Source organism: Balaenoptera borealis (genome assembly GCF_965194805.1).
Source record: "Balaenoptera borealis genome assembly, chromosome: 20".
Classification (NCBI taxonomy): domain Eukaryota; kingdom Metazoa; phylum Chordata; class Mammalia; order Artiodactyla; family Balaenopteridae; genus Balaenoptera; species Balaenoptera borealis.
The window spans coordinates 16,439,416-16,461,088 of NC_138879.1; the positions used below are offsets into that span (position 1 = coordinate 16,439,416).

The 21,673-nt window shown below is 37.7% G+C and overlaps 1 protein-coding gene across 7 annotated transcripts in view; it reads left to right on the forward strand.

Moving 5' to 3' along the window:
- KANSL1 (KAT8 regulatory NSL complex subunit 1) overlaps nucleotides 1–21,673 on the forward strand; it is a 191,422-nt gene that overhangs the window by 110,115 nt on the left and 59,634 nt on the right. For 5 of the 7 annotated variants that reach the window (XM_082373768.1, XM_082373766.1, XM_082373770.1 and 2 more), the window contains 2 exons: nucleotides 13,478–13,619; nucleotides 20,761–20,862. In XM_082373768.1, the coding sequence (XP_082229894.1) occupies nucleotides 13,478–13,619; nucleotides 20,761–20,862 (244 nt within the window). The remainder of the gene's footprint in view (nucleotides 1–13,477; nucleotides 13,620–20,760; nucleotides 20,863–21,673) is intronic. The other 2 variants (XM_082373769.1, XM_082373771.1) reach the window with 1 other exon arrangement.

Sequence of the window (21,673 nt, forward strand, 5' to 3'; positions counted from 1 at the left end):
GTTTGATCTCTGAGGGCTAACTAGGTCATTAAAATGTTTTCTTAAGGGTTTTTTGGAAGGTGGGGTGGAGAGTGCATTTATATACTATGTGGTAAACAAAAACTTTGACAGAATAATTTTCAAGTTCATATGGAAAAATGTTCAAAAGTTGCCAAGAAAACTTTGAAATAGAATATCTTATATATGTCACATAATTCGAGGTTCTAACTATTAGTAAATGGTATGAAAATGTGTGGTAATTGAGGTGATGTGAGAATTCTGTTTTACTGTGTCTAAAAGCATCCAGAACATTCATAGTACCCTCTGTATGCATCCATTCAAGTTGTGTATGGTTGGTATTAAGAACATGGATCAAATACCTTGCTGGCAGTTTTCACTTTGTAATATAGCTTTATTTTTCCTGGTCTGTGTAGGTTTAGAGTAGGAGTGTGGACTATAATTTCGTGTTTCCCTCTGCAAGAGAGGCTAGAGTGGTTTATGAGATCTGTTGGCACCAAAGGCGAAAGGGGTTAGCTTCATTCTAGGATTACATTGGTTTTTATCTATTGGAAGGAAAAAGTTAGGATCATAGTTCTAACCTCTGTCCTCCTTCCCTCTCTCCATTCCTGTTTTCCTCCCTCCCTTTAAACAAATATTTGATTACCTTCCATGTGCCAGGCATTGTTCAAGATACCAGGGGTGTGATGGTGAACAAGACAAAAATCCCTGCTCTCCTGGAGAGGGTTCTAATGGGGGAAACAGACAGTAAGATAGATAACATGAGTAAAGTATTTTATATGTAAATTCAAATTATAAAACCAGGAGGAGGAATAGAAAGGGGTGTTGGGGGGGGGGCAGAGGCTTGCAGTTTTAAGATAGGGCAGTCAAGGGAAGGCCTCAGTGAAGTGACGTGAGGAAAAGACCTGAAGAAAGTGAAGAAGTCTGCCCTGGGAATAGCAAGGAAAAGGCCCTGTGGTTGATGGCTTGCCTGGCACGTGCAGTGAACAGCAGTGAAAGCAGTGACTTGAGTGGAATGAGCCAGGAGGAGAAAAGGAGGTGAGGCCAGAGAAGCAGCAGGGATGGGGTGGTAATAGGTGCCGCATGACCATTTGGGGCAGTTGTAAGGACTTGGGGCTTTTATTCAGAGATGGGAAGTGACTAGAATGGATTATGGAGAGAGAAATAACATGTTCTAAGTTGTCCTTTTATACAGCATCACTTTGGCTGCTATATTCATGCTGAATAGTGGGAATGCAGTCAAGGATGAGAGCCAGACCATTTAGAAGGCTCTTGTAATAATCAGGGCAGTTTCAACCAAAGTAGTGTCAGTGATGTGGCATAAAGTTGTTGAATACTAGATAGATTTTGAAGATAGTGCCAGTAGATTTGCTGATGGACCAAATGGGGAGTCTGTATGTGTGTTGTGTGTTTGTGAGAGAGAAGCGGCGGGTGAAGGATTTGAAGTTAAGGATGACACAGATTTTTGACCGGAACAGATCCGTCCAGTTAGAGCAGGTTTGGGGTGGTGTAAGAGATGGGGAAGTGGCAGGGGATGGGATTGGTTTTGCACACAGTTTCAGATGGAGGTGTTGAAAGCAGGTGGATATAGGAATCTGGGATTTGGGGAGGGGCAGTCTCAGCTAGAGATAAGAATTTAAGGGTCAGAAACATAGATGGTACTTAAAGTTATGAGATTGGATAAGATCACCTAGGAAGTGAGTGTAGAAAACAGGATTTAGAGGTGTGGGCAGTTGGAGTCTTAGAAGGAACTTTAAAAGGCAAGAGAAAAACCAGGTTAATACGATGTATTGAAAGACAAGTGAAGAAAGTAAGGAGGAAGGAGCAAGTGATCACCTGTGTTAAATACTGCTGATAGGGCAACGATGATAAAGACAGAATTAGACATTGGGTTTAGCACAGTGGAGGTCATTGGTGACCTTTATTAGCTGTTTCAGTGCAGTAGTTGGGGTGAGAACTTGGATTTAAGAGATTATGGTAATGGGGAGAGAGAGGTTAAACATAGTGAATATTTGTTGTAAAAAGGAAAGAGAAAAATGGGGTAATAACGTTTGCCCTGGCCTCTTACTGTTAGCTGTGCTGCAGGGCTATCCTGGTATTGTGAGTGGTACTCCAGATCCGTCCAGGGGAGTGATGAGCCTGTCTGGGCCACTTTTTGTTGCTAAGTTGGAAGTCAGGAAACACCAGGCCTTGGTAACCTTCTGTTGAATGGAATTTTTTACATGCCCTGTCACTGTGTTATTCTTCTAGTCCTGAGGTCCCTAACCAGTTCACCTTCCTCTTTTCCACCTTTCAGAGTTTTTCTTTGGTTGCCTCTTGCATTATTTCCAGGGTTTATAGTTGTGTTTAGCAGGGATGGGCTGGGAGAAAAGAGTCTACAGCATCTTTCCTGGACCAGAAGTGCTTCTACTTATTTTTAAGAACTGATAAATTAACTAACAAATTGATTTTTGATTCAGCTTCATTTTCTTTTCTTTTTTTTTAAATAAATTTATTTATTTTATTTATTTATTTTTGGCTGTGTTGGGTCTTCATTGCTGCTTGCGGGCTCTCTCTAGTTGCGGCGAGTGCGGGCTACTCTTCGTTACGGTGCGCGGGCTTCTCATTGCAGTGGCTTCTCTTGTTGTAGAGCACGGGCTCTACGCACGCGGACTTTAATAGTTGTGGCTCGCGGGCTCAGTAGTTGTGGCGCACAGGCTCTAGAGCACAGGCTCAGTAGTTGTGGCGCATGGGCTTAGTTGCTCCACGGCATGTGGGATCTTCCCGGACCAGGGCTGGAAACCGTGTCTCCTGCGTTGGCAGGCGGGTTCTTAGCCACTGTGCCACCAGGGAAGCCCCTCAGCTTCAGTTTTCTTGAAGATGTATCACTTGTTCCTAAACCTCAGTATCTCTGAATAATATTTCTGAGAGTATGTTCTTACACACTTCTTGCATAAGAACTATGTAAGAGGCTTTTTATTCAAGCAGATCCCTGGGACTCACTTCAACTCTTAAGATAATTCTTATACACACTAAAGTTGGAACAACATTCCTGGAGGTTGAACATTGATAAGAACTTTTGTTCTTTTATCTTTCAATAGCTGGCTCAGTGATAGTAGCAGTGGCAGGGCCAGGATTTGGAATTTAGTGTTCACTGACTCTAAACACTATGCTTGTTCCAACAAGCTGTATTTTATTTTTAAAGTGAGGAGAAACATGTTTCTCTATAGGAATTCTATTATTGTACTACAGTTAATCTATTGGGCTAAATACAGGATTGTCTTTGTTCTAGAGATAGCCAGAAACAAGTTCTCCCCATGGAATAAGAAGTTCTGATGTCCTCCCTCCCCCTTCTTCTTACCTGTCAATACGTTGTACTTTTCTACTCTTTCACTCTCCTTTAAGGAGCCCAGAGCTGGGGAGTTAGGGAATGGTGAAAAGAAGAGGATTGTTTTTCTTTCAGTCTTAGTTGTGATGTTTGTGAGACGCTTCTAAGTCCCATGCTGCTTACGATAGGTACTTTAAGTTGTAAGATGTGATCTTTGTCAGTCTCTTGCTTTGGTGAGTGAGCTGGATCAAATAATAGCTACTCTAACACTTTAATTTATGGCTTTTGAGTGAATGGGATTACTTAACTAGTTAGGATTTTCAAAGGAGGAATTAGTATCACATACAGAATTTGAATGTTCTGACCTCAGTTTGATTTTTGAAAGGTGCTAAAATGGAAGTCACTCTAAAAAGATGGATTTTCTAGGCAGAAAAGTAGACAGAAGCTTTATCGGTTCACTCTGGAGGAGCCATTCTGGATTAGCAGTTCTTTGACTAACTGAGATCCTTTCAGTACTTTGTCATTTTCCTTTATGAGTCCTATTCTCTAAAAAAGGCACAGGAACTAGGCCAGTATTTTGTTCTGAATCTTCGTGCTCACATTCCATGTCCAGTTCTACACCAGCCACAAAGAACTGTAAGCCACTTCCATCCTTCTGTGTAATGCTGTATTTTTCTCCATTAGAACACTTCAGCGTGTCTAAGGCATTCAGGTCTTTCAGACTTCAGTTAGGTGTTTTTTTAAGGGTGAAAATTAAGCAGGACAAGCCACTGGCTAAATAAGTCTCATATTTTTTATATTTCCTGGGAATTCCTTATTTGTAAAAACTACGTGTATGCAGATATCATTGAAAACTGATTTACAGCTAAAGCACATAGTAAGTAGTGCCTGTAAGAAGGCATGGATAATCCAGTTGAAGACCAATCATATGTATGACATGACTTGGAAGTATGGAATACGTAAATAACAAAATAAGGGGATCCCACTAAGGTTGAAGAATACAAAGTAGTGAATTGTGAGATACAGTTCACCAGGAAAGACTCTAAGAGGGAGATGGTTTTTAGGGATAAAAGATGTTCCTGGATATTTTCAGGTTGGAGACTTGCATAGAACAAACAGGACTCAGCCTCAGCCTTAGGACTGCTGAGGGTCTGTGTTGGAGAATTATTGTTTCTTATTTTTATTGTGCCTGGCAGATTATATATTATGTATATGTTACCATGTTTAATAAAAAGTCTGGCAGATGGGCATTCAGAAGAGTTTGAGGTACCATATATAATTCTTTAAAAGTTGGGGTTTTTTTTTTAGTATATCTCAGTCTTAAACATGAAAAAATTGAATGTACCAGTAATTTATCTGCTGATCTGGAGAATAATAAATAACAAACTAAAGGTAGTTTAGAGGTGTCAGTTTATAAAGTTCAAAAGTGTGGACTTCGTGACAAGAGTACAATCAGCAAAATTCACAGTGTGGGAAATTCTAAAGGACAGATAGGTCTGTTTCTTCCACAAATAAATTGCGAGGGGGGAAGAAAAGGAAAACTTAAAATTTGAGGTGTATTAACCAAACGCAGTGTGTGGATGTTATTTGACTTTGATTTGGACCAACCAATGGAGATAATCCAGGAAATTTGAACAATAGCTATATATTTGACATTAAGGAATTACTGTTTTTTAAATTATGAAAGTTATATATGTCGAGTTAATTTACCTTTTAGAGACACAAAGAAAAATACATACCAGGTGTAATGATCTGATGATGGGGATTGGCTTCAAAATTAATCTGTAAGAATGGGGGATAGATGTCTTGGATGAGATAAGATTGGCCAAGGGTTGATAGTTGAAATTAGTTGGTGGTTATATGGGAGTCCATTATCCCTTAACTTGTATTAAAATTTTTTCATTTAAAATAAGAGTTCCAAGATAAATTAAAGAACATGGGCCAAGGTCAGGATTGCTTATATTGTTTCATAATACTAGCGTGGATTAGAGTCCTGTGTGATCTGGCCCTACCTACCTAGATCCAGTGTCAACTCCAGTGCATTCTTCTCCTTCACTGTCACAGCTCTAGCTCCATAACCTGTATACAAGTCATTTCTTCTTCCTAAGACATACCACAACCCTCAGTATCTTCTATATCTCTCCATATCTTCTACCCCTACCCCTTATCTCAGCAAGTTTGCTTGTTCAAGTCCTAACTTACTCTTTGGAGGTCAGGTTAAATGTTTATACTACAGAGAAGTCTTTCAGATCCCCCCCAATCTAAATCTGATGTCATAGTTATGATCTCCTATCTCACATTTTGCATGATTATTTGTTTATTAACATTTGTCTTCTCCATTAAACTCTTCAGTTTACCATTCTTGTTTGCTATTATTGTATCCCCAGTACCTAGTAAAATCCCTGGTAAATAATAGGTGCTTAAATATTTGTTAAATGGAAGGGAGAAGGGAAGAAGAGTTCCTGGTGGATTGAAAGCTTGGCTGAAATAATCTGCCAAAATACTCAAATCTCATTTCAGTTTCAGAGGTAATCTGGTTTAAGCAGTAAGAAAAAGAAAGAAGGTTTAAGTGTTCAACCCCCTGAGTCTTTATCAGGATGAATTGGATCTGGTACATTTATTTCCAGTTGCTACAGACATCTCTGGAAAGCTGATGTAACCAGTTAAAGTGGCAGGCACAAACTGTCTCCTTAACCCACTGTTATCTATAAGTTTTATTTTATAGCTAAAACGTGGGATATTTGATGCTAGACAGTTTGGTTCTTCCCCCAACCCCGTACTTTATTTCCCTCATCTCTGTTAATTTGGGAGCACGGGGGTAATGTCATTGAAGTTGTGGCTGAATACAGTGTCTGTTCTAATGAACTACTTTGGATTTCATGTTTAGAGTAGAACTGCTTTAGATGACTCTGAAGCCCAACCCTCAAGAAACTCTTGAGAATTCTGTTGCTAATTGAAAACACCTATTTCCTGATTATGTCTGCCTCTTAGAGATTTCTTTTCATCTCTTTATTTCTCTTGTATCTTTTATGATATGGAATTGAAATCCAAGGTTTATATTTATTTAATAACTGTTCTTTTCTAATATACGTATTGTGCTTTGCAGTTAGGATTACATCATTTTATGAATGCCACATCATGTGAGACTGATGTTGCTATTATTTCTAGAGGTCACTTTACATGTCTAGGATTATACAAGGTAAATAAAAGTAGTAACTTGACTTAAACCAATCTTCCTGCTCTTCCCTCTATTCTTTTCACACTGCTTTTGAGCTAGGTAGTTAATACTTGTATACACATTTTTTTTATGTGACTCTTAGTAATATTAAGATTTTACGTTCCTATCCCATAGAGACCCTCACTCTTAACCCTGGATACTGTGAGTCTAACAACTGTGTGCTCTGGATGTCTGATGGTGATCTCAGTTTTACTTAGTCTGCTTTATTGGTTTTTTATAAGTCATCTAAAGATCCTGGAGATTTCAAAATGTAGGTGTTTCAGACATTTTGCACATTTGGACGTAGCACATAACTATCGGATCGGTTTTGGTTGAAAATTGTACTGTGTAACTTGCTGCGGACAGTCATTTTACTTTTATCTTGTTAATGGAATCTTTATTTGCATAAAAGGGAAGAATTGGAGATAGGACTGAAATCAGAATCAAAGATGGAATTGCCACCATTCAGGCCTTTGCAGCATACTGTTGTTACTTTAATGAGATTTAAAAACATTCCTAGATCAGGGAAAAGTATAATCCACCAGCACTGTTCTACTGGACTTAAAGATTTCCCATCCTGGACTAGAACTAGGTGACTTAAAGGCAGCACTAGGTCAAGTGTTTGACATGGTTCAGTGCCTAGCTTTAGTGTTACTTTTAGGTAAATCAGCTTTTGCTGCAGTTTATCTTTGAGAAAAAGGAAGTACAGTATCTACCCCTGCTGTCTGTGGCAGCATTGAAGATAGGATTGATCAAATACAATCTCTTTTATTGAACTCATTGACAGTATGTTGGCAGTAAGGGGTGTAGCAAATCTTTGTCTTTTCTCTGTGTTAGTAGAAATTACATTCCTTGTTGTTTTTCTTTTGGTAAGGTTAGTGGTAACCACCTCTAAGTTAAGTGATTCTTAAGGTGTAGTAGAAAAGGTTTTATCATTGACACCTTTGAAGATTCAATGGATAATATCTAATTTGTAATAAAAATGGAAGGAGCTTGGTCCTCACATTTAAGAGAAGTTAAATCTCCTTACATCAAAGTCCCCATGTTGATCTGTTTGTCCTCTTCTAATGAAACATTACCATTCAAGAGGATTTTAAAGAATTAAAAACAAAAATTAATCCCATTTTTGTTTTCTACGTTGGCCAACATGTAACCTGAACTCTAAATTTTCTAGTACTTTCCACTATTTAGCTGTAAAGTGTTTATAAATACGAGAGCTTTTTTTAGAGGAAATGATTTTTTTGTTCAAGTAAATAATTATTCTTAGATCCCATAGAATATCTTAAGTTCTAGGTATGTGGTAATATTCTACTAATCCTGTAAAAAAAAAGAACTATTAAAGCTCTGTAAGTTCACATAGCTAAAAAAGAGTCTATTTATACAACATACACTATTTTATACAAATAAATATTGGTACATAGCTGGCAACATTACAGTTTACTATTCATGTGATATTACAAAAGCAAATATTAGTACTGTATCTTTCTGCATTTAGGTAACCAAAAAGCAATTCATTGTGTAAAAGTTTAATGGATTTTTATACAGCACGTGCAGACAAAGAAAATTTACCAGTAAAACATTTAATAAAAGCAAGGAACAAAATACGAGTTAAAATGAATTCCCATTCAGGTAGTAAGTAGCCCAGTACATGTAGACATATATGCTGGTGCAAACTGGCATAAAGTACATGGCAGAACAACACCTTGGAAAGCATCCTAGTGTCCTGCACAGATAGCACAGAGCAATTATTTTACTAATTATTAGCACAGAGTAAGCAATAGGAAAGAGTTGAAAAGAACTCTGTGGACTGTTGGAATGCACATCTTTTTCTTCATTATTGATAATGACTGCAGTAGAAACCAGTTCATCATTATATTTGCGTAAGTATCACTCTGCAGCCTTAGTCACGTGTTCTATTTAAAGCATGACCCTACTTTTAAATCAGTGTCTCTTGTTTTGAGCTATAAATTATCAGAGTAATAAATTTACATTTTGAATATTAGGGGCAAAATCTACCTCTACCTCTGGTAAACTGAGTTTCTCTGGCATGTTGTTTTTGCTGAGGAAACAAAAACATAAACTCTTACACTTGAAGCTGTTATTCTTGCACTATGTTTTGTGCTCTGCTCTGCCACTGGGGTGTGGTAACATCTTCACAGCTCACCTCAGGCTTGCTAAACGGTACACCTCCCACCTTTGTTAACAGTTCAGCTTTCTGTCCATGTTGCTGGTATTTTGAACACAAGATACTTTTTGGGCACTTGGGGTGGGGTTTTCCATTTTTCATTAACTACCACATTGTGACAACTTCCTGCTGAAAATTACATCTGGTTAGAAACTGTCATATGACAAATGTATTTGTAGAATGAAACCTGTTCATAATTGGGGGTTGCAGTCCTCCCTTAATGCTGCCTGTCTTTAATTAGTTTATTTGTCTTTAATTAGTTTATTAGCCAATCTCCAAAAAAATATAACCAGGACGTTAGGTTTTGTATTGGTATTTAGAATAATACTTGTATATCAGTCTGTTAGTTTTGACCTTAAGAAAATTGAAAAGGGCTGTTGATTAATGTGAAAAGAAAAAATGTATTTATCCACCAAAGTTCTTGTGAACTGAAATGTTTTAAGGAATTTTCTTTTCCTTTTGTATTTTCAAGTTTTCACACAGTTAAAGTATTGTGGTTTCTTTCTTATTTTTTCCTTGACCTCAGACAAGAAAGAAAAAGAGAAAAAATCCTTTTGGTTAAGATGTGTCGAAATTCAGAAATAACAAATAAGTTTCATCTTTCCTGCCAATTCAGAGTGCTTGATGTCCTGGAACACTTTCATGAGAAGGCTTATGAGCTAAGTTCAGGATCATTGGGAGAGACTGCCAGGATTCTTTGTCCGCCAAGGGTGACTAAGGAGGAAGTGCTGTAAATTGGCCAAGAAATCATCTTTCCCTTGCTTTGGTTTTCAACATTAGAGTATTATTTTGACTAGCCACTGTCAGTTGTTAAAACAGATTTGTCTGGGAATAAACTGTCATTAAATGGATGTTGTGTTAATTTTATTAATCACTTTTTGGCTTCGAATTGCTGCCTTTTATGATATTTGACTCCCCTTCTACTTTGTTTCCTTGAAGACTTAGGATTTGTAAAGAAGCAGAGAAGCTGTGTGATTCCTTACACATAAGAGTGACAGGAAGAAGTAAGGTTTGAGGAGATTTTATTGAGGAGAAGTAATATGTCATTTATGTTAGGAGTGGGTAGTTAAGGAGTTATTGGAGTAGCCCATTGGTGGTAGATGGGGACTTGGTACTGTGGTAGCTTCAGAAATGAAATGAACCTGTAAAACCAAGAGATTTTACAAGATAGGAAGGTTGCGAACCTTGAAGAGTAATGAAAGTTGGAAATGGGATATGAGGGTTAACTAGCTTTACCTCTTTTAGAAAAGGGGGGACATTTTTATAGTTCAAGAATGATCCAGAGTTTATTCTTGACCTCTTGAGGTTCTTTCCTGAATTTGGGCTGGTACTAGACCTGCAGCCAGTATTGAACCAGATAATTGTACTTAAAAAAGAAAGTATCTTTATATCTTGTGCTTTTTCCATTAAGGTTAGGGAACTATATGCCTTGTTTCTAAAGAGGAATAATTGGATAATACTTTATCACAATGGTTGGCTTCAATGGCTTATATTTGGACTGTATTGAAGTTAGTAAAATACTGTTGCTATCCTTGATCTTAGTTATTATGGTATGATTAACTCATTTCTAATTCTACTATGGTTAGATTTGTTCTCTTTTATTATAATGTATTTCACCCTATCAGTGGACTATGTTAAACTTCACTTACAGTCACTAAAAATGTTTGTTAGTGAGTATGTAGAACCTGATTGGAGATGGGGCTATGGGCAGTATGACTACTTCTTCTCTCTTGGAATAGAATTTTGTGGAAGATCATAAAATATTTTGGTTACAGAATATACCAGATGCCAGTTACCCCCTCTAATATTAAAGTTGCCATTTTCTATCAGACTTTGTTTTTAAAGAGCAGTTGAACATTACATTACAGTTAGAGCTAAAATCTAACTTCTTTTCTTTAATTAATTAATTAATTTATTTATTATTTTGGCTGTGTTGGGTCTTCGTTGCTGCGTGCAGGCTTTCTCTAGTTGCGGCGAACGGGGGCTACTCTTCGTTGTGGTGTGTGGGCTTCTCATTGCCGTGGCTTCTCTTTTTTGCGGACTATGGGCTCTAGAGCACGCGGGCTTCAGTAGATGCGGTGCATGGGCTCAGTAGTTGTGGCTCGTGGGCTCTAGAGCACAGGCTCGGTAGTTGTGGCGCACGGGCTTAGTTGCTCCACAGCGTGTGGGATCTTCCCGGACCAGGGCTTGAACCCGTGTCCCCTGCATTGGCAGGCGGATTCTTAACCACTGCGCCACCAGGGAAGCCCCTAAAATCTAACTTCTTTATTTCCCTTCCCAGAGGTAAGGAGGACTCTGATCCTGAATTTGTTGTTTATCAGTTTTATGCATTTACTCTTTATGTATTGGTGACAGTTTTTTATATATATATATATATATATATATAAATTTATTAATTTTTAATTTATTTTTGGCTGTGTTGGGTCTTTGTTGCTGCGCACGGGCTTTCTCTAGCTGTGACGAGTGGGGGCTACTCTTCGTTGCGGTGCCCGAGCTTCTCAGTGTGGTGGCTTCTCTTGTTGTGGAGCACGGGCTGTAGGCGTGCGGGCTTCAGTAGTTGTGGCTCGGGGGCTCTAGAGCGCAGGCTCAGTAGTTGTGGCACACGGGCTTAGTTCCTCCACTGCATGTGGGATCTTCCTGGACCAGGGCTCGAACCCATGTCCCCTGCATTGGCAGGCAGATTCTTAACCACTGCGCCACCAGGGAAGTCCCAACAATTCTTATTATTGTTTTTTGGGTTTTTTAAAAGTTTTTGTATAGTTTTTCCACTCCACATTGTTGAGATTTAGTCGTGTTGAGACATATAGTAATAATTAAACTGATAAACAATACTCCATTAAATTCCTTTACTACTTGTGTATATCTATAGTAGTACTTAACTTTGTTTAGCTTATTATTAGTTTTTATGTTTTTCCATTCAACATTGTTTTCTGAGATACAGTCATGTTGATACAGATAGTTCTGGTTAATATGTTTCTATTGCTATAGAAAAATCCAGTAAATTATAGTGTATCTATTTCCCTACTTCAGCAAATTAAATTGTAGCTAATTTTTAGTTATTACCAACTATTGCAGTGAACCTGTTTCTTCATGCAGATGTGCAGGTTATATTCTCAGAAATAGAATTTCATGATGGCTAGGTATACACATTTTCCACCTAACCAAGTATTTCCAGATTACTCTGGAAAAGTGGTGGTGCCAGTTTTTATTATTGTTGGCAATGTATGAATTACTGTTTTCTACATCTCACCAACACTTGGTTTTTCCAATCTGGGTTTGAAATGACTTCTTAGTATTTGACCTACTAATATTTTAACCAAAATCTAACATGGCCTGGCATATTTTTATGTGTTTATTGGCCATTTGGATCTCTCATGTGAATTTTTAATTTATTCATCTTTTGTTAGATTATCTTCTTCTTAAACCTCTTTGGTGGAGTTCTGTTATATATTCTGATGTGTTATTTTTAGTTTTATGTGTTACAGATATCTTTACCAACCAGTAGCTTGCCTTTAACTTTATTAAATCTTTTGCAGTATGTTGAAAATTAGCTAAAATTTTTGTGTGTCTTATTTAAGAAATCCTTCCCTGCCCTGAAGTTCCAAAGATAATCTTATTTAGGTTTGACTTTTCAGATTTAGGAATTCCAAAAATAGTGAATTATATCATAAAGAAAGGAAATAATTTTACTTTTTTCATGTAAAGAACTGGCATCTCAATGCCATTTATTGAATAATTCAGTCTTTTCTCACTGCTCTGAATGCCCATCTCTTTTATATATCCAGTTCTAAGTTTGGGAGTTCTGTATTCTGTCCCACTGGTCTTTTTGTCTTTCTAGACTGCCTTAATCACCATAGCTTTACCCTAAGTCTGTAGTGTGAGTTTTCACCATACTTTCTTTAGAATTTCTCTTGTGTTGTTCCTCCCCTCCACCATTGTGGATTTTTGGATGTTTGTAAGTTTCCAGTAACGACCCTGTGGTGGGGGAATTCCCTGGCAGCCCAGTGGTTAGGACTTCGCGCTCTCACTGCGGAGGCCCCGGGTTCAATCCCTGGTTGGGGAAATAAGATCCCATAAGCCGTGCAGCTCAGTCAAACAAACAAAAAACCCTATGGGAGATTTGATTGGAGCTTATTTGAATTTGTAGGTAGATATGAAAATTGCCATCTTAAAAAATCTATCTCACCATTTATGTTGGTCTTTTGGTTTTATTATTTTTTCTGCAAAGATCTTTTGTGTATAATATTAGCATTTGTTAGTGTTGTAAATAGTTCTGTTTAAAAAAAACAGATTACTATATGTAATCTATATGTAATTACTATATGTCTCTTTTCTACTTGTTGGCACTTGGAAACACTATTAATTTTGGTATGTTGATCTTTACTCGGCAACTTTGCTGAATTCTTGGTTAGCTTTATAATTTGCGGTGTCTTGGATTTTCTATGTAGATACGTAATCTTTATGTGTCTTAAAGTAGAAAATATTTCTATCTCCTGAGAAATTAAAGCAATTCAGAAAAACTGTTTGCCACAGACAGAATCAGGATACTTAGAAGGCAGTTTCAGCTAGTTAATTTGGGAAGTATCTATGTGAAGAGTTTTATCCACGTGTGTCCTGTGACATACATACATACACATACATATAGTCTTAAGTTTTTCTTGACACTAGAGTTAGTCTGTATAAGGGCATTTAGACGTTAAAACCGTCCCACTCCCATTTAGTATAAATGTTGCTGCTACTCTTGGATTTCACTCAGTTTATTTCCTTTTAGGAGGCGCAGGTCAGAATGGAGATGGGCTGCAGACCGAGCAGCTATTGTCAGCCGCTGGAACTGGCTTCAGGCTCATGTTTCTGACTTGGAATATCGAATTCGGCAGCAAACAGATATTTACAAACAGATACGTGCTAATAAGGTAAGGGATAAGTGTCTGGTCTTTTTCAGCTCAGCTAAAAACTATCATTATTCCCTTTTCCCCATCCCTCAGTAACTCTTAACTATGTCAGAGAGAATGGTTTAATATGATCTGATATAGCGGTTTAATTTGTTTAAGAGCCTGGTGTTACTTAGCATAATGCAGACAACACTGTTAGAATATAATGTTAGATTAGCTCATGGGTTTAGAACAAAACAGTTTGAATATCTGGGCTAACAGGGAACATTTAAAAAAAGGCACTATTTAATGTAAGCCATTGAATACCTGCATATTTGTTATATTTATGGAAAAGTGGTGATGACAGTATTTTCATCTTATTTTTTTTACTTAGATGCGTTTCTGTTTTACTGCTAAGCTTCCCTTGCTTTCTTGAGGAAGAATAAAGTTTTTCCTGAAAGATCATTCAGGCAAGATTAGACACTGGTGATTTCATTTTCCTTTGTTCTCCTGCTTGCAGTGGACTGACTCTTAACGATACAGCTTTTATCTTTAACAGTGATACTTGTATAGTTTTTCTTCTGAAAAATGTCCTGTGCCTATTTGGAGTTTGACTGGGGGATAAATGTACATGGAAAAGAAATCCATTCAGTAAATAGTTGAGTGACTGCTGTGTACCAGCAGTGTTCTCCTTGGTGGGGTCACAGTGGTAAATAAAAATCCTTCTTTCTTGGTGCTTATGTTCTTGCAAGGTACTTATTGTGTTAGCTTGATGCAGTGACCTCCCTGACTGAACATGTGGGTCTAGATGAAGTATCTACTGCTCCTAAAGATAAGTGTCACAACGTTTTTGTCCTGCCTTAGTGCTGGTCAAAGCCTTAAGAAAATTGCTATATACCATGAACTGCATACATTAAATTAATTAGTAGACCAAGAGTTAAAGGATGACTAACTGACAAGATGAACAAAAGGGTAAGAGTTTGAAGTAAAAGTCCTGCAGCCTCCCTTATATATTATGTAAGCTTTTATTCCAAACATTTCACTGGAGCATTCTTTGAGCTTCTTCCCCAAATGGGCTTATATGTAATTCTTCAGAAGTTCGGTAGAACATATTATAATTGAGGGCAAAGTCCAGAGGACTTACCTTAAAAAATAATAATAATAATTTGTTCCTTTAGGATAGGGAACACATTAAATCCTAACTTTAAAAGTTAGCTAGCGCAAATGAGGAATTAAATCTAAAAATATTCACCAAGGATGGTAAACATTATGCTTAGCTCTTTTTCACAAAGAAAATTAAGTGATATTTGTAGAATATGAGCTGGAATGTTGATAAAGAATATCTGGGAGATGACTGGATATGCCTCTCCTGAGGAGAAAAACAGTCTTCCTCTGTCATGGACACCTCTTCAGTGTCTGGGTTTTTATAGCCAATAGTGAAGAGAGAATTTTCATATTTGAGAACTAGAGTCTCTTAGTAACAACTGAGATTATTAGAATGGTAGTCAGTCATATTTGTTGCTTTATCTATTTATATATATATATATATATATATATATATATATATATATATATATATAATACGTACTGTGTGTTTATATATGTTTATGTTATATTAGTTCCTCATTATAAAACTACTGTATTTCATAGACTCAAAGATGCTGTTGATTGTAAGCTGCACCATTGTTATGTGCCACTAAGAAGTGATTTCAGTTAAACTAAGACATACCATCTGGAACACTGTTGTGTTTTAACTTTCATATTCAGTCAGCTTTTTTAAAAAAGATGTTCCCATGTCTTAGAATGAGAAAGGAAAACAGTGTCTGTACCTTGAGTGTGGACTATATACAGGTACATTCATGTGTGTTATTTAATGCACAAAGCAACAGCTTACAGGCTTGTAAGAAGCAGAGCTAAATTTGAACTCAGGGCTATTTATCTGACCCCAAAGCATTTTCTGTCTAACATATTCTGCTGTTGTATCCTTTTCATCATTTCTCTTGAGCATATTTATTGAAATCTCACACCTGGTAAATAAAACTGAGGGGGAAGGCACAGGGACCTAGAGGGTTCTGTTGCTTAAAGGAGACTTCTTTCTCTTAACACGCAGTCTTTCTCTTAACACACAATCTTCAACATCCGTGTCTAGTACAAAACATTATATTATTTTTTTATCCCTTCTTTTGACTGATCTGTCAGATTACACAGCGCCTGCTAACTAAGGATGGAAATGTTACTGGGAATGAGAGCTGGAAGAACAGTGAAACTTGTGGATAGAAAAGCTGCTGAATGAGAATAGCAGTAACCTAGAATACCTGTCTTCAGAATTGATGTAAAGCAGTTGAAGTTTCCATCTTCATAGCGTTATAAGGCATTATGGACAGCCATGTCTTGTCTAGGTAGCCCAGGACGATCTTGTGGTGCTGGTTTACAGTGAGGTCACTGATTTATCTTAAGGTGGATAGGAAAGCTTGATCTATTTAGAATGAAGTAGGAAAGTGAGTATGTGAAATTGCACCTTAATTTTTGTTTTACAGATGAAGAGGTGGTTTTGTTTTTTTTTCCTTGTACTTTGACTCCATGTGTTACCTGAAATTGGTAAAGGGAAAGCAGTTGACCCAAGTGTACAACTTAGTTTTTTCTTTTCTTTCCTTTTTGCTTGCTTGCTTTGGCCCTGTTTTATAATCAGGCTTAGCACAGTTTCTTCTACCATTTCTTCCTTTTTTAGTTTTACTTCATTTTTTTTTCCTTTTTTTAATGTAGGACAGATTTGTATTTCCAGAGAGGAATAATTTATAAGGATGTGTTACGACTTCATGCAGCTGTGACCCTTCCCAATTTCTGTAGTCCTGTGTTTTCTAGTGTTTAGTTCTCTAGGCCTGGACAATCCAGGCATGGTCCTGGTTCTGACTTTAGGAAGTGATAGTGAAGGGTGGGGAGACTCTCCTGGCCTTTTAACCTTGGCCTTAGAGTGCAGTAGCCTTGAGGTTATTGCTGCTTGTGGCTAATGCCACAGCCGTGTAATGTTGACCCAGTATAAACCCCGAATGCTAGGGAATCCCAGCTTGGGGTTGCCATGACAAGTGTGGAGTGGAACTTCATGGAGTTTTCTTTGCTAATAATGACCTTTCCTTTCGTGATTATTAACTATATTTATTAAGTATATTTTAGGAAAATTTAAGTAATCATGTAGACCTCTCCATAAAGCCTTACTTGCATCAGTCTCTTCCTTAAGCTCTTCCTCTTTTCTGCTCTCACGTCATCTTCTCTAAACTTCTGTTATAGCACTGTCATTGTAATACTTCGCCTGCCTGTCTGTCTGAGGTAGACGAAGGTAGTAAGCTCCTTGTGAGTGGAATGTATTTTATTTATTTTCTTATTCTTAGGGTTTCACACCACCCAGCATGTGGTAGACACTCAATAAATGTCAGCTGAATGAACAGATTTTAGCTGTTTCTATGCTTTTTATTTGCTCATCTTCCTTTTAGTTGCTTTCATCCTTTTTGGTATGAGGTACAGTATAAAGGATTTAATGGTTGGTTTTGTATGCTATAATGAACGAACAGAGTTTTGGGGGTCAGGGAAAGAATGCACGGGTGAATGGTAACATATGCATCAGCATGGCGCTTGAGTAAATATTTGCGAAAATAGATTTGATTAAAACTAATGCACATTGAAAAGACCTTTCAACAGATTAATAGGAGCTCTATTGTTGCAGAGGCCAGAAACCTTTACTGACTCTCTGACTGTTCTCTCTTCCCTCACATCCCAAGAAGCATATTTGCATAACTGATTGATTCTGTCTTCAAATATATATATATCCAGAATCCAACCACTTTGATCCAACAGCGGTTCTTTCTGCTCCCCTATTTACTATCCACTCATCCACATGTCAACACAATAGCAAATTGATCCTTTTAAACCATAAGTCAGATCATTGCTCCCTACTGCTTGAAACTCTCCAGTGATTTACCATCTGGACATAAAAGCTGAAAGACAGGGAGTTACAAGGCCCTGCACCCCCACTTACCTCCTCTGCCTTGAGCTTCTGCCTCAGACTCCACTCATTCATTTTCCTTCAGCCATACCAAATTCCTTCCAGTTCTTAAAGTTATCAAGCTGGCTCCAACCTTGAAACTGTTGCATTAGCTCTTCCTGCAGATATTCCCAAAGTTTGTTCCCAAGTTTCTTTCCAGTATTTGCTCAGACACCACCTTCTTGGTGCATTTTTACCCTGACCGCCTAATATGAAAGAGTGCCTACTCCCACTTTATTATCCTCTCACTGTCCTTTAGTTTTTTAGCATTTAACACTTTCTAATGTGCAACGTAAATTTTACTTACTCATATTGTTGATACTCTGTCTTTGTCCCAGTATTAGAATTGTAAGCACTTTGAGGGATGAGTTTGGATAGGAGTAGGGAGAAGGATATGTCTTCTTTCTTTTCCTGTACCCCCAGCACCTAAAAAATGTTTGATGAATGGAGACACGATGGCTTGATTTGAATGAATGAAAGCCAAAACAAAGATTAGCTGGGTCTAACTAACCCAGCTTTTATCCCTAGTTCTGCCACGGATTGGCCTATTGACATGACCTTCGACCTGCATCCTCCCTGGGTCTATAAAATGATGGGGAATAAATGGTCCCTACTAGGTCTTTTAAAGCGTTCACAGGAGGGTGTCTTTGTAGTCTCTCAGGTGTTTTTTAGAAATTATTTGGTAGTTTAAGGAGAAAAATTTCCCTTTGGAAAATATTGACTGTTTTATCCTGACTTACCTTCTCACCTAAGAAAAATTGAGGGAGTAACTTTATACCTAATAGTTGGATTTATTTAGGCTCCTAGCTATAATTAATATAAACTTAATATTTTCTTGTTCAAGGGCAAAAAGTTTTTAACATAAAACTCAAAAAATAATTATTATGCATTTCCTTTCTTGGTGTATAACTCTGCTAGGGAATACGGGAGATTCGAATATATTTGTATTTTGTCTAAGTCCTCAAGGATCTTAGCATTAGTTAACATTTAAATGACAAATTGAGGCAACAATAAATGAAATAAATAATTTGGCCTAAGATTCTGCTGTGGAAATGAGATTTAAATATACAGAATGTAAGATAAAATCACGATGCTTTAGGAAGTCTGGCAAAGTGGATAAAGAAAATAAGGGGCTCAGTTAACCAGGGACATTTTCTTGGAAGGAGGTGGGACTTGGCCTTGACAAGCTTTTGAAGCATAACCTTTTGGATAGATAAATGTAAGAAAAGGGCAGAATCAATATAAACAAAGACATAAGAACAGGTAGTGGGTAGTATTGTAACCTTTAGTTGCATTTCTTTACCTACTACTTTGTAATAACTCCCAGCTCTCAACAACAACTTCATATATATTCAGACATTTTCTAGGAGATAATGCGGTCAGTGTAACAATATTTGGAGAAAGTAGTTGGAAATAGATAAATAAGGTAGGGACGGATTATGGACTTTGCCAAGATGAGTTTGGGCTAGCTTTATATCGGAGATGGGGAGGTGGTTTAGGCTCTTAAGCAGAGAAGATGTTGAATGCAATATTCTGAGAAGGGAATGTTGTACAAAATAGCTGCTTTTTACAAACAGTTTTTACTTTGAAATGGAAAAGTTTGTGAGGTCTATTTTATGCTTCTGATTGAAACAAGAAAATATTTTGCAGCTAGGGCAAATGTTTCTTGCTTTCTTAATAACCTCTCCCTCTTTCTGCGGAGTCTCTGCTTCATTTTCTGCATAGCCTAGGTATAGTCTTATTCCAGAATAGGTAACTTGTTGTTTCTTTTACGGCGGGGGGCGGGGGCGGGGGGGGAGGTCCTGTTTTTCTTCCCTTTTAAACTGAGGTGAAATTCCATTGTTCCTTCTTAACCACCACCGGACCCCCAATCTCTTACATCTCCTATTTCACGGAGATTTTTGTCTTAGAAATAACCCCAGGGACAGGATCCTCTGGTTCATTGGCTCACAAGAGCCTATGTCATAATGGCCTAGGGAGCTCAAATTGATAAGTCAAAGTCTTTAGGCCCTGAAATCTGTTGATATATTTTAGGATGTTCGTTGGGGGATTCTGATGCTGAGTCAAGATGATTGAGTCTAGTATTTTTCAGTTTAGAGCTTGCATTAAGACTTACCAGGGAAGCTTTTTAAAAACAGAATACCCAGCTCCCCACCTCAGAGATTGTGAGTAGATTTGATGTTGGACCTGGGCAGGTATAGTTTGATAACGTTTCCCCCAAGTGATTCTAATACAAAATTTCCATTAAGAGCTTCTTATCAGTCAGATCTCCTTATTTTCTAGACCAGAGAAAGAGAACCAAAGAGCACTTGCATCCCAGTCTTTCTGTTACAGCGTCATAACTGGATTTTGGTCACCTCTACTTGCGTTCATGGGAGATTCATGTCTGTGGTTTTTGTTTATTTTTCATAGTAAGCTAACTTCTGCCTTCACCAAGCTGGGCCCATGCTGGCTAAGGAGAGGATTTGTGGAGTCATTTAAAATTTCTTTTTACATTTTTTATTTTCTGGGATGAATGTAAAATCTGAACTTGAAATTGTCAAGCAGGAACCTAATCTGGAGTAATGCTTATGCTTGTGAGAAACAGGTGTCTTTGGAGCAGTTTTAAGTTTTTGGTTTCTAAGATACTTACCGTAGAGACTGTTCCACCTTTGTTTCACCCGGTGGTTGTGGTTGCTCAGAGATAGCTGGTTTAGCTCATCATTTATAATTGTAGCACTTCTAGTTTGGTCATCCTTAAGCCACATTTTTGATCAAGTTAAGTAGAAAAACTGCATTGCTATTGTTAATATGGTATAGTCTGGTTGGTGATATAGTGTAAAATACCATACTCTGATAAAGATCCCAGATCTGAAAGATGTGAATAAAAGATGCTACAAGCCATGTAGGTCCGAACATTCAAGTGGAAGAAAGGGGAAGCTTGGGTTTGAGTCTTAGGCGGTATTCATGGCTACTGCTAGGGCCTTTTGTTGAAATCACTCTTGGAAGAGCAAAGCTGCTGGTGGTATATTTTGTTTCAGAACCATAGGATAAAGGAAAAGGCCTCTGGTAAACCAGACCCACCCCCCGCCCCTAACTCTTGATATTAACTCCTAAATTAAATTTGTAGCTTACACCACTTAAGCTGTTTTTCTCTCTGTCCTGCAGGGGTTGATAGTTCTTGGAGAGGCGCCTCCCCCAGAGCACACAACAGACTTATTTCTTCCACTTAGTTCTGAGGTGAAGACAGATCATGGGAATGATAAATTGGTAAGTATAAAAGACAGAAAAGGGAAAATGAGTGAGAATTTGAGGTGTAGCTTCAGCATAGTTTATTCTCTATAATAAGGATCCTTGCATTGGCTGAAGGAAGGGGTTGTATCCCCTTTTATCACCTCTGGCATTTTAAGCTCTGAATTCCTTAATACGGCACCACAGGGCCCCTCATGCAGTTGTGTAGCTGACTTTAAAATTTAAAAGCAGCTTCTAACTCTCAAGACAGCACAGCCAGAGCAAGTGTGACATTATGGAATATTCCTGGGATCCTGGGAATTAGGAGACCATGTGGCTCTGATAACTTTGATAAGTAAGGTAACCTTTCTGGGCCACTATAAAATGGAAGGGTCGGACTAGAGGTTTGACTTACAAAGATGTTGAAAATGGTGTTTGAGTTACCCCTTTAATTCTGTAATGAGGATAAAGCTGTCGTTTTTTGTAATCTTCTGTTTCCTTAGAGCCTAGCTCAAATCCCTCGTCATGATTCCTTCCCTTTTCCTATTTGTCTCATTTTTCTTCTGAATTCCAAGACCACTTTTAATTTATTTCTTTCATATTTTTACTTTTCTTAAAAGGTCACGGGCTTTTATGAGTATTAACATTTCTTGTTTTAAGTAATTTGATCTAAGGAAAACTAGATTTGTGATGAATGAAATTTGATTTTAGACTTAACAGAAAAGTTGCAAAAGCAGTACACAAGAGTCCCCACATATCCTTCCCCTGCTTCCCCTAGTGTTAACAGCTTGCATAACCATTGTTCAGTGTCAAAACTAGGAATTAACATTGATACAGACTACAGATTTTA